The 13081-nt window shown below is 49.9% G+C and overlaps 1 protein-coding gene and 1 long non-coding RNA gene across 9 annotated transcripts in view; one reads left to right on the top strand and one right to left on the bottom strand.

Annotated features, from left to right (window-relative positions):
* Positions 1-11047, top strand: part of NCAM1 (neural cell adhesion molecule 1) — a 316719-nt gene extending 305672 nt beyond the window's left edge. For all 8 annotated transcript variants that reach the window (XM_030917890.1, XM_030917889.1, XM_030917884.1 and 5 more), the window contains 3 exons: positions 2817-3024; positions 4418-4534; positions 7933-11047. In XM_030917890.1, coding sequence (XP_030773750.1) covers positions 2817-3024; positions 4418-4534; positions 7933-8053 — 446 coding nt within the window. In that variant the 3' untranslated portion in view covers positions 8054-11047. The remainder of the gene's footprint in view (positions 1-2816; positions 3025-4417; positions 4535-7932) is intronic.
* On the bottom strand, positions 2161-6571 carry LOC104677366. The gene is made up of 3 exons (XR_750037.1): positions 6299-6571; positions 2833-3160; positions 2161-2277 (listed from the first exon to the last, which is right to left on the bottom strand). It is a non-coding gene; the product is annotated as an uncharacterized LOC104677366 (long non-coding RNA).
* Positions 11048-13081: the final 2034 nt, after the last annotated feature.

Genomic DNA, 13081 nt, shown 5'->3' with positions numbered 1-13081 from the left:
GAAGAGAATAAAACAGGCTAGCAGCATGGTGGATATTGGCTGGAGGTGCCACACTAGATAAGAGATCAGATAAGGCTTCTCTGAGAAGGTGACACCAGGACTGAGGCCTGCAGGACAACAGAGAGCCACCCCGGAGGGAGAGTTCCATGCACAGAATCATCAAGGCCCTAAAGCGGGACGAGCTGGGTGTGTTCAGCAGGCAGAAGGGAGGCTGCTGGTTCATGCCATGAGGCCCAACAGAGGGGTGGGCAGAGTCCGCAGCACATGGAGGGCCTTTTAGGCCTGGAGAAAGACTTTGAATTTTATATTCAAATGAAAGGGGAGGCTGCTGCCCTACTTGTTTATGCCACAGTTCAGAAGCCTTTTCCCTGCCTGGCCCTCCCCTGGATGTGCACAGTGCCAGTGCCGCCCTCCAGCTGGGTCTGACGAGCACAGAGCAGTTGTCTCAGCTGCTGTCCTCTCAAGCACATAGAGCAGCTTTGCAGGGGTTTATTTTTCCTCTTTAGAGATATGATTAGTTTCACAAAATCATATTTACACATAAACCTCAGAAGATATAATTAGTGCCATTGAGTCCAAAAATCCAGACACATTCCCCACTGTCATCAAAAAAAATACTTCCAGCTCTTTCTTTAGGGAATAGGCACTTCACACCTATCGGGTACTGATGTCCGGAGGCTGCAGTGGCCTGGAGCCCTGTGTCATGGAATGGAGAGAAAACCCAAGGCTAAAGTTTCTTCCCTGTTCGGGGAAACAGCTTTGAGATCCTGAAGACCAAGAAGGCCTGTGTCTCCTTTGCTTTTTGGGTGGAATGTGTGAGGACTCTGGGGAAATGGATGGTTTTGTTCTTATGAGACTAAACAGAAATACCTCTGCATTCATGGCTACTAAGAAAATGACCCATTCTAGCTGACAGCTGAGGCCAGTGGCCAGCTTCCTGCTGCCAAAGCCCTGAGACAGTTGGCCAGAGCTGGGTTCTCCAAGCAGAGTTATTCGCCATCTCAAAAGCCTTCCTGGGGGAATGCACTAGGATCTTCAGTGCGAGGTCAGCAGGGACCAACCAGAGAGCCTGAGGAGGAAGGGCTAGGAGGCAAGCCAAGGTCCCAAAGGGACTGAAAACGTGTGCAAGCTGCACCCAAGGGTCTCAGGAGTCGTTTGCGAGGGATCCTCTCTGGCATTCTAGGCTGATGGCCCATTCCCCAAACTGAAGTTTGAAATATGGATCAATGGAGGGGGACAGCCACCAGAGAAGGACTACAGTGCCTGGACAGAGACCCCTGGGACACAAAGAGCCATCACTACCACCACCCTCCCGCAAACACAGGCAGCATGAAACATGAAGAATGTGTGGCCCAGCTCTGGTGCTGGTTACTTGGTTACATGTTTCCTCCACTACCTATCCAGCATGATACATGGCTCGCAGGCTGCTGGGCCTGGCCTGGTGCTTGGCAAAGCCTAGTGAGCTAGGTTGGGAGTGGGGTGGCTGGTGGGGTGAGCCCCAGGTAGTGTTGGCTGTAGTTCCCATCTTCAGTCTGCAGTCCTGGGTGGCTTCAGTTGGCCCTGAGAGCACAGGAAGCTTCAGACAAAGTCTACTGGTGGGGCAGGGCTGCCAGTTATGGAAGCAGGTCGTTCTGGAGGAAAGATGAATTAGAAGTGCCCATATTTCAGTCTAGGGTCATTGTTCCTACATTGACTTAATGGCAGAGCTCCACATGGGTCCTTGCTTCCTGCATCATGACTACTGTCTCCCAGACACTGATGGGAACCACCAAGAGGTCAATTGGTCCATCCCAGGCAACTAGTGTCAATCATAACCATGGGTTGATCTCCCACAGGCCCCAGAGAGCTGAGTCCAGGTCTCTCTGTGAAACCATCAATAGCCGAAGACCCTGGGGGGATTGATGGGCACCAGGGAAGTAAGACACATGCTGAGTCTTTCAGAGTGTGTCCAGCCAGAACCAGGGTGCCAAGTGCTAGAATGTGACAGTGCATGCCTGTCTGCGTGGGCATTTATCCTGGATGTGAGTGTGCCTGTATGTGCGTGTGTGCACCTCTGAATGAGTCTGCACTCACTTCAGGTTTTCCTGAAGTCTGGTCCAAGCAGGCCTGAGCTCCTAGATGGTGAGTATTCCCAGACCTTTCACCTTGCCCAGTGGGCCTGGGGAGGCCTCCATGTCTCTGGAGTCACCCGGGCTTCACTCGTCTTTCTTGGGTGCAGTGAGGAGGGTAAACCATGAACCCAGTGTGCTCTAATGCAGGGCTCCTTTGGGGTCATTGCTAAAGAAGGAAAGAGGAAGTGGAGAAGTATAATGGGGATGCTATTGTGATGGACAGCCCAATAAGCCCCAAGAAAGCCCCAGAAACCCTCCACTACCCCATTTTGGGCCCCTGTCCCTGAGTACTCCAGGAGCCACAGCCCTGCCTGAAATCATTGGTCACTGCCTGCCTGTGCTGCAGAGCCTCTTGCCCTGGTCCAGGTGAAATACAGAAGTGCCCTCCAACTGCCTCATTATCCAGTGTTCTCAGACAGGCGGGACTCAGTCTGCTCCCAGGACTCACGGGAGGACAGCTGAACAGGCTCACCCTCATCCCCCAATCTGTGAGGTGACATTGTCATCCCTCCCTCTGGAAGGTATAGAGAGATCCTGTTTTCTCAACTCTGGGACATAGAAAGGCCCCAGGAAGGTGTCACTCTGGGCATGAATGCCATGACTCTGTCCTCTGGGCCCTCCCCACCCCCAGGGGCTTTTGCTGGCAGGGTCCGGAGGTCTCGCATCTCAGTCTGTTAACCATCAGCCATCTCTCTCCCACTCAAGCCAACGGCAGCCCCACCTCAGGCCTGAGCACCGGGGCCATCGTGGGCATCCTCATCGTCATCTTCGTCCTGCTCCTGGTGGTCGTGGACATCACCTGCTACTTCCTGAACAAATGTGGCCTGTTCATGTGCATTGCGGTCAACCTGTGTGGAAAAGCCGGGCCCGGGGCCAAGGGCAAGGACATGGAGGAGGGCAAGGCTGCCTTCTCGTGAGTACAGACCTGTCCACCCTGCTGAGGTTTGGGCTCTGCTCCAGCCCAGGGACCCAGCAGCTGCACCACCCCGAGCCATCAGCTGGTGCCTGTCGTGAGCTTTCCTTACATTGCATGTTCTCCATTTGGAACCCTGAGGGGGGAAAAACGTTAGAGAAAACTTTCTCAAATCGTGGTCTTTGGGGGTTACCTGTTTGTAATGTTTGAAATGTAGACTCTTGAGCCCAATCCCAGATCTCTTGTATTAGAATCTCCCCAGAGTGTGAAAATCCCTGTATATGTCAAAATGAGGGAAATTGTCGGAACTAAACCTGGAGAGGAGCTGCCCTGGGGTGGGGCAGCATTAGAGGGACACACTCGCCTTGCTTTCGCACATCGTTTATTCATTCATTCATTCATCCGTCACTCAACAAATATTTAGCAAGCAGCTGCTGCAGGCAAGGCACTGTTCCCAGGCACATAGGTATAGCAGGGAACAAAACAAAAAGAAATTCCTGTCCTTATGGAGCTGATGATCCAGATACTGTCCCTCCAACAGCATCTTGGAGAAACAGATCCTAAGCCAGTTAGCGGGAGCCTTCGAAGACTGTCACTGGGTGGAGCAGAGCTGGAGAGAGCCAGAAAGGGACCGAGCAAGGAAATAAGTTGTTTAGCACCACCACATGCCAGGCACTGTATATGCATATACATGTATGTGTGCACACTTAGAAATGTATGTGTAGGGATGACTCACGTCTGTAATCCCAGCACTTTGGGAGGCCAAGATGGATGGATCATTTGAGGTCAGGAGTCTGAGAACAGCCTGGCTAACATGGCGAAGCCCTGCGTCTACTAAAAATACAAAAATTAGCCGGGCGTGGTGGCATGCTCCTGTAATCCCAGCTATTAGGGAGGCTGTGGCTGGAGAATCGCTTGAACCCAGGAGGCAGAGGTTACAATGAACCAAGATCATGCCACTGCACTCCAGCCTGGGCGACATAGCGAGACTCTGTCTCAAAAAAAAAAAAAAAAAAAAGAAAAGAAAAGAAAAGAAAGAAAAAGAAATGTATGTATACCTGTGTGCAGAGATAGATGTATGTATTTGAGCAATGACCTGTGTCAGGCACTGTGTTTAGCACTTCCCATGCATCCTCTCATTGAATTCTCATAATAACTAGGCAAGGTAACACTGTTTTTGCCTCATTTTACAGATGAAGGAACTGAGGCAGGGTGATTAAATCCAAAGCTCAAGGTCACACAGCTAGCAAGAGTTGGGCTGAGACTCATACATTTGAATCTGTTGGCTCTCAATGGCCATCGTGCCAGCCTTGGATTGAGTCATAGCTGCTCTTCCAGGGGAGCCTCTCCCTGCAGCTGCCCTAGGGTCTAACCAGCAGTGCTGTCTCCACAGGAAAGACGAGTCCAAGGAGCCCATCGTGGAGGTCCGAACGGAGGAGGAGCGGACCCCAAACCATGACGGAGGAAAACACACAGAGCCCAACGAGACCACGCCACTGACGGAGCCCGAGTACGTGGGCCGGGAGGGGCTGGCACCTGCTCCATAGAGACCCCCACACCCATCTCCCCACCCTACCCCCACCTCCCGTGCCCCTACCCACAGCTCCCGGCCAAACAGTTGTGGCCAGGATTCCAAACCCTTGGCCACAAGACCTGCTTGGCTAAGAAATGCCTGACCTCACTCTGTCCTCAGAGAGAAGGCATTTTTGGTTCTATTTCGGTGGCTGTGGGTACCCTTAGAAGGCTCCTGTATAAGCGGGAATCCCTGGATCCCTAGCCCCTGTTCTCAAGTTGTACACATATTCTGGAAATGACTTAAGGTGGCAAAATCTCAATGAGAGGCTTAGCAGAGTCTGCTTAGGATTTCTTGAAATTCTAGGGTTTTGTGTTTTCCTCCTGAAAGGATAAGGGAAGCCAGGGACCTGGTAAAGTTCCTGGCCCCTCCTCTGTTCAGAAGCCTCGGGGACCCACAGAGCCCCTGACCAGTTGTGGTTGTAATGCCTGCCTAACGGTCAAGGATCCTATGGGCTTAAAGGGAATGGAGTTTCAAGGAACCACAAAATCTGTGGCTGTAAGAACCCACAGCTCCCAGTAGCCATTCTGAGTACTCATGATCTGCCTTACTCGTGACTTTTCCCATCAGTGCCCTGGGGAGCCCTGCAGGGCAGCTGGGCCCAGTTCCTCCGGGACCTGGGAAGCCTAGGGCAGGTGGATGCTGAACAGAAGCCTGCCCCTCCTTGAGTCGAGATCCAGGGCAGGGATCAGGAAGCCCTAGGCAGGTCTGCAAGGACTTCAGGGAAAGGGAGCTCTGTGCAGAGAGCTGGAGGGACACCAGCAGGGAAGGGCTAGCGGGTCCCTTTTGAGACCGCCACGTTCTCTGTCGTCTCCTATGTCCTCTTCTGCCCGCCTGGGCGTGTGCTTCCTCTCAGCATCCTTCTCTCTGTGTGGGCCTGTGTCCATGCCTGTGCCTAACTGCATGCCCCCACCCCATGGTCCCTGTCCTGGGCTTCAGCCCTCCTCCTCGCTTCTCTGTCACGTCTCAGCTTCATTGTCTATTCTCTTCTACTTCCTGTCCTTCCACAGGCTGCCTGCCGACACTACGGCCACTGTCGAGGACATGCTGCCTTCTGTCACCACCGTCACCACTAACTCTGACACTATCACCGAAACCTTTGCCACTGCTCAGAACAGCCCCACCAGTGAGACCACCACCCTGACCTCCAGTATTGCCCCGCCAGCCACGGCCATGCCTGACTCAAACTCTGTACCGGCTGGCCAGGCCACCCCTTCCAAGGGGCCCAGCGCCTCTGCCTCCTCCCCAGCCCCAGCTTCAGCCCCCAAGGTCGCCCCCCTTGTTGACCTGAGCGACACCCCGACCTCAACCCCTGCCGCTAGCAATTTGTCTTCTAGTGTCCTGGCTAACCAAGGGGCTGTCCTCAGCCCAAGCGCCCCTGCTAGTGTTGGGGAGGCCTCTAAGGCTCCTCCGGCCAGCAAGCCCACCCCTACACCAGTTCCCACCCCGACTGGGGCAGCCAGTCCTCTAGCAGCAGCGGCTGCCCCTGCCACAGAAGCCCCTCAGGCCAAGCAGGAGGCTCCCAGCACCAAAGGCCCGGACCCGGAGCCCACCCAGCCCGGAGCCGCGAAGAGCCCGGCCGAGGCAGCCACAGCCCTTGCTAGCCCGAAGAGCGAGGCTGCCTCCGTCAGCACCACAAACCCTTCCCAGGGCGAGGACTTTAAAATGGACGAAGGGAACTTCAAGACCCCAGATATTGACCTTGCAAAGGATGTTTTTGCAGCCCTGGGCTCTCCTGCTCCCGCCGCTGGGGCCAGTGGACAAGCCCCTGAGCTTGCTCCTTCCACTGCAGACAGCTCTGTTTCGCCTGCGCCAGCAAAGACCGAGTACGGCCTCTCTTTGTCTGCTGTCATCGGGTTGTGTCCTGTGGTGGTGTGCATTTGTGCTGTGTCCTCCTTGTTAGATGTGTCTTCAGCCTCATCCAGGGCTTCTCTGAGGCGACCGTCAACCAAGGGGCTGGGATAAGGCAGAGAGAGCAGGACAGGCAGCTGGGCCCCAGGAGCAGCCGCCTGCTGGCTAATTAGGCCATGTTAATTATGTTTTATCCTTATCATCCTAGCAGCGGCTTCTGTTTTCCCTGGGGGAGCCCTTGCAGTCAGGCCACTGATGAGAATAGCTTGGGAAGCAGGCTAAGAAGGCCAAGGTGCCCTTATCAGCCACCCTGGAGCCCCCAGTCGGTGTGTTATTCAGTGCCAGGCTGAGTCCCCACCAGAAAGACACTGATGTGCAGGAAGAAAAGAGGTAGGCCCCAGGCCCGTGGCAGGGGAGGTTGCAGTCCAGAGGCCCCCTCGCACTCTGGCTCGGATGCCCACCCTCCCCTCCCAATCCCGGCCCTCAGCCCACTCTTGCTTCTCCTGGTCTTAGAGTGGCTGGGAAGACTCGGGGCTCCCCAGCAGCAAATGGCTGCTGAGTCTCTAAGTTCAGGAGAAAGTCCTTAACCTTTCAGGTTTGTAAGTGTCTTGCCAAAATTCAGTGGCACCAGCTGAGGCTGGGGTCTGTACCTGTCCCCATGCATCCTCAGACCCGATTCCCTTTGCTGGAACTGATGGAGGCAGAGTCAGACCTAGATTTTTATAGAGGCTCCTGTGGCTGCTCCCCAGATAAGCTGACATGCTGCCACCATGGGCTGCAAGGGGCTCTCGCCAGGAGCCCTGGATCTCAGCATCAGGAGGGAAAAGGACTCTGATAGCCCTGCCCACTCAGCTGCCCTCAACTCCCGCATAGCCACCAGGTCCACTCTAGCCCCCCACCAGGCTGCCATGAAAAGCTGCCTCCATCAGTGTTTTCTCACCCTACCCGGGCAGGCCCTAAAGGCATCATCCTGCAATAGCACTGAGTGGGGTGGGGAAGGGACAGGCAAGAGTGGGTTGCAAAGGGGCCCCTGAAATCAGTGCTGGAAGCCCAACCCAGCCCAGCAGGCTGCATTTACATCCAGCTGAGCTGTTGCCACTGCAGCTGGTCAGGGTGAGGAGGAGCTGCCTCTGCTGCCCCCTTCCACCACCCCAGGTAAAAACGCAGCCTCTGGCCTCACCTTAGGGCTGGAAGAGGAAAGGACTCGTTCTTCTGACAGTGCTTCTCAACTATGGCTGCACATTAGAGTCACTTGGGTGCTTTTAAAAGTCACCGTGTCCAGACCAATTAAATCAGGATTTCCGGGAACACGGCCCAGGCATGGGTGATTTTAGTGCTCCCAGGTGATTCTGATGGGCAGCGGTTGGAGCCGGGTGCTGACACTGGAGAACTCCCTCCTCCCCGCTGTCCCCAGGGTCTGGATACAGGGGCGAGATGTCTGCAGCCCGTGGTCTCAGTGGTGCTGTTTTCCTGATTCTTTGCAGGAAGGGCCCTGTAGAAGCAAAGCCAGAGTGCCAGGAGACAGAAACGAAGCCAGCGCCAGCCGAAGTCAAGACGGTCCCCAATGACGCCACACAGACAAAGGAGAACGAGAGCAAAGCATGATGGGTGACGAGAACCGAGCAAAGATCAAAATAAAAAGTGACACAGCAGCTTCACCAGAGCATTTCCAACACCACAGACACACACACACACACGCACACACACACACATCTCATTTCTCTAGTGTCTTTTGCCTTTAAAAAAAAAACTAAACAGATAAAACATGGGAATCTTATAGAAAGGGTCCCTTTGTTAGCACTCACTTGTAAGAAAATGAGACAAAAAGGTTAAACCCACAGCCAAACTAGGACACTCCGTTCCCTGAAACCATTTAAAAATCAGACAAAAGGACCCCAAATTAAGAATCTAGGAAGCTCAGAAACAAAATCTAGGTTCAGGAAGACCACACTTGGTGTTACCCGATTGGCACAGACCAGTTTCAGAGAAATAACTTTCAGGCACTAAGACTAATCGAATGAACAAAGTCCACAGTTTATTTTTATACTTTCAGTCAAGTTTGAACTCTGTAAAACCTCATAAATAAGTTATAATTTCTGTTCACTTTGTATTTGTTCAGTATGCAAAGTGTGTCACCCTTTCTAGCTGAATTCAATTCCCACGTAGACTCTTATTTTGTAGGAAGAATGCCAAATTGCAGCTTCTGGGGGTAGATCTCAATTTGCAGTATTCAGACTTATTTTTCTTTCTTTTACATTCTTTTCTTTTCTTTCTGCCAACTTTGTTTTCCAGTGTTTACAAGGTGACAAATGTTCGACTTTGGTTGTGTTTAAATGTCCATGTGAAATAGCTGCCTTTTATTTTTTAAGGTAACAAATACCACCTAGAGGTAGGTAGGATCATCCCACGCTTGCTTTAGCACAGGACGACTTTACAAAACATGATTGTTTACAGCTGCTCTTCCCCTCTTTTCTGATCTGCAGTTTTTGCCTGGGTCCCACTCAGGTGAAAATCCATCTCATTCTGGAAAGGTTTTGCTTTTTTAATTTTTGGTTATTTTTGTGTTTCTTTGGGGGTTAGACCACTTTCTGATTAGCCGCCACCTGCCTGCATCTGTGAAAAGGGATCTGCTCCCAGGCGTTCTCACCCTTCTTTTGAAGGACTCCTTAGGCTTTGTTGAATGAAGCAGAGAAGATTGTATAGTTGGGGCTGGTCTTGGTGAACACACATTATTACCCCACACATCCCCTTTGTGTAGAAAGCCAAATAAAATATATACATGCCATTTCCTTTTGAGCCCAGAATCTAGATTTGAGCGGAAGAGCATGTGTGCTTCAGGGAATTAGTGTCTTTTTTTGGAAATCTGTTGAAGTAAAGTAACATCGGCCTTCTGTTCACTTAGGCAGCATTTATAGAAACAAAAGAAAAAAGAAACAACCTACTGTCTGGAGTCATAACACAACTTTCCTGGATTGGAAACCAAGTGGGGGAAAAAATACAGAAACTTTAAGGGGGATGGGAGGGCGGGGAGAAGGGAAAAGCCAGCCCTTTGTATAGAAATTTTGCTTTTTTTTTTTTTTTTTTTCCTCATTCTACTTTAGAACTGCAAGCTTGTGCACTGTGGATGCGTGAATATTTTAGTGTGAAACGTGTTTTTGTCATAGTATTGAAATAAAACTTCAACATAGTTTGGTTGTGGAAGGTATAGCAGATAGTTCAGAAAAAAATATTCAGGAAACAAAAATCACTCTTAAAAGGAATCGAAGCCTTTAAACAAAGAAAATGAAATACAAATGATAATGATGATGAAGATGACGCTAAGTAAACAGAAATCAGTACTCCGCATGCGCTCCTCTCCTAAGGTACAAAGCAGCAAGAGGTTAGGGTGGCAAGGCTGCCTCTGGGTCGATTCTGTGGGCCAGTCTCCCCAGTGTTCTGACACTTCTGCAGTCCGATCAGTGGCGATGCTGGATTATACTTTCAAACTGTGAAGAATCATGGTCTTGTCATTTGCTCAATGTGGGGTTATGTTGCATTTTCTCAGCTCCTGGGGATGGAAATGGAGGATCCCAGAACACACAGCCCTGGCCCCTTTGATTCTAGGACCAGCACAGATCTCTGGTTCAAATGCACAGGCCCTCAGGACAGAGGAACATGAAGAGAGATTATGGAACACACAGTAGAATATGAAAGCCTGGGTGTCTGAGACCGGGAGGGCCCAGCAGTGAGGGGCAGGCTCTTCCAGTCACCAGGCTCTTCAGCGGACTCAGTTCCTCATCTTGTAGTGTTGATGGCTTTGCCACACCAGGCCAAGCCCATGCCGTTCCTTGTCAAGACTGTCAAAGTGGTTATGGTTAGGTCAACTGATTTTGGTTCTGATGGTTAGGAAGAAACAGGTCAGCTCTCAGATCACCTGGCTCTGCCATTAGCTAGGACCTAAGACTCTGCCCACATTTTGGTCTGTTCTCTCCCATTACATGTAGGTTTGTCTTAGCATGCAAGAGTTTTCCTTTTTTTAAAAAAAAAAGTAAATAAGCAATGCTTTCTCTAAAATCAAAGAGGCAGTCATTTTATTCCAAGATGTTTTATCTTTTATGTTAAGAGATCAAAGCTTATAATTTTCTTTTTTTTTTTAATTTTTGAAGGAGGGATCAATTCCACCAGTTTCCAATGTCTATGTGTCTATGTGTGTATGTGCCATACATATGTATTCACATGAAGACCGGCATGGCCAACTTCTGCTGGAGGAGCGCTCAAGTGTGATGAGCAGGGCCACTGGACCCTGCAGGGCTGTGGTGTACATAGTGCAGCTTTGGAGGTGGAACTCTATTTTCACACTTTTCTATGGAGCCTTCCGAGTCCCAGGTTTTCACTCGAGGCGTCTGTCTGGATGGTGGTTTTCAGACCTCCATTAACATCCCTACCCAGCATTCTGTACTTCGGGGGCCTTCTCTCTTGTTATAAAACTTTTTACCAAGTGAAACATCGATACCACCTTTGTTTCCATTCTCACTGGTGTAAATACTGAGTACTAACTGAGAATTTTGACTTTGCATTCTGTCAGAATACTTGTGTTCAATAAAAATTGAAAGAAAAAAGTTATTATGATCATACTGGGGTTTATTTCGATGCGGTGAGAGTCTGTTCTGTGCATCAGATGTGGACATGCGTGTGGTAGTTCCTTTAGGACCTTGTGTGCGAGGAAGGTTAGTGAAGTCTCAGTGTCTTGAGTTCATGTGTTGCCTGAATGATGCTTTCTTTATTTTTTCTCGCAGGTTGATAGATGAGAGCCCTAATTCAGAAGGGGCAGACATCAGATTCAGAAAGGTTTCCTTCAAACCCTGGTTCTGCTGCTCCCTGTTTGACCTTGAAAGAATCTCCCAAAGATTCAGTTTCCTTTTCTGACACACAGGAAATACCAAGAAAAGAGAGTTAGGGTGCTGGTTGATGAATGAAACCATGTACATGAAGGCCTAGTGTCTGCTTTCTTGGCACACAGTGGGAACTCGATCGGTGAGATTTGGTGCTGTTGGCATCCCAGGTGTGCGATGCCATCAGACCTAATCGTAGTAACAGTCAACACCTGAACTTCAAGATTTCAGCAATAAGGTAATGGCATGGGGCTTATTCTAATATAAGTAATGCCTCCCTCTTACTGCTTTGGCCTATCTCTCAGCGTTTAGAGCCATCATTCAGCCCCTGGAGTTTATTATGTCTCTAAGCTAGACAAAGAGTGAATAAAACATTGCCTCAGCTAAGCATTCTCTTGTATATGCTCCTGGCTGTGTCTGAAAGAAGCAGCTGCTAGAGTTGGAATTGTCCATTAGGCTGTGGAATTGGGAGTTCCTGGACGAGACCTGCTATAGAACCAAGGCTAAGGTAAAGCAAGGGAGAATCCAAGAGCACAAAATGTAAGGAGGTGCTCACTCTTGGGGCCAGCCTTGCGGTTACATGAATCTGAGAGTGATACATCCTTCAATTTTGCATCCTTCAATTTTGCATCCTTCAATTTTGCCTCGCTTGCCTGTAATAATGACACAGAGTCATATGCATCTATGTGATTTTCTTTGCCCCAGATTTCAGCTGCATGTGACAGGCTAAGACTAAAACACATTGTTTACAAGATTTGGAGAAAACATGAAATGATGCTACTCTCCGTTGGTCCATGGGGGCTTGCTTCCAGAGCCTTTCCCCTTCGGGCTAGTTTCCTCTCAGATTCATTCAGTATTCATAGAGCATCTCCAAGGTGTTTGGGATACTGGGATGTGGCAGTGAGCAAGGCAACTCTTTCTCATATAGGTTACATTCAAGCCTGGGAGTGGGGCAGACAGTAGACATGTAAACATCCAATGTGCTGTGGTGGTTCTCCCTTTCTTCATTCCAGACACACAGTGGGATTCCACTCACTTAAAGGTAGGCATGGCCAGATGACTTGCTTCAGTAAATGGAATATGAACAGAAGTAGCTTGTGCCACCTCCAGGCAGAGCCTTTGTCATGCCCATTTCCCCCACACCCCCTAGAGCAATCAGCAATGCTTCAGGCGATGGAAGTGCCATCACCTGGGCCCAGAGTGAAGGATGTGAACCGGTGCTCCGTGATGGACATGGAGTGTGTGAGAGGGATGAGCCAGTGGTTGTTGGTAAATGTTTAATGGCCAACTCTCCAAGGGAGAAGGGCAACGTGTGTGTGTGCACACATGTATGTGTTTAACTTATAAAGGATGCCATTGACAAATAATAAAATATACAGTATTTTACATTGAAATTGCATCTGTCCAACTGATACCCACAGAATGCTTTGGTTCATTTTTTGCTGAAGTCTTGTATCCATAATCAGTCTGTGGTTCCCATTCACAAAGGACTGTAGTTCCAACCTGCACGTTGGCTGATGCATTCATTTATGTTAACAAATAAGATGAAACAATAAAGACATACGTTAGAACTTCACTCATCCATCTATGATGTAAGTGACTTCTTTGTTGAATCGGGGATAAGTTTTTGAATACTAGAGAAATACTGCCTCAATTTTTTGTGCCGTTCGTTCACAGTGTAACAGCTGCAGACATGGCACACTTGTGAGTTTAATCTGAATCATAAAATATTTCCCCATTACTTTCATAAGTCTAGACAAGC

This window comes from Rhinopithecus roxellana, chromosome 15 (assembly GCF_007565055.1).
Source record: "Rhinopithecus roxellana isolate Shanxi Qingling chromosome 15, ASM756505v1, whole genome shotgun sequence".
Taxonomy (NCBI): domain Eukaryota; kingdom Metazoa; phylum Chordata; class Mammalia; order Primates; family Cercopithecidae; genus Rhinopithecus; species Rhinopithecus roxellana.
The sequence above is the reverse complement of the archived record's forward strand: the minus strand, read 5'-3'. Positions and strand labels throughout refer to the sequence as shown.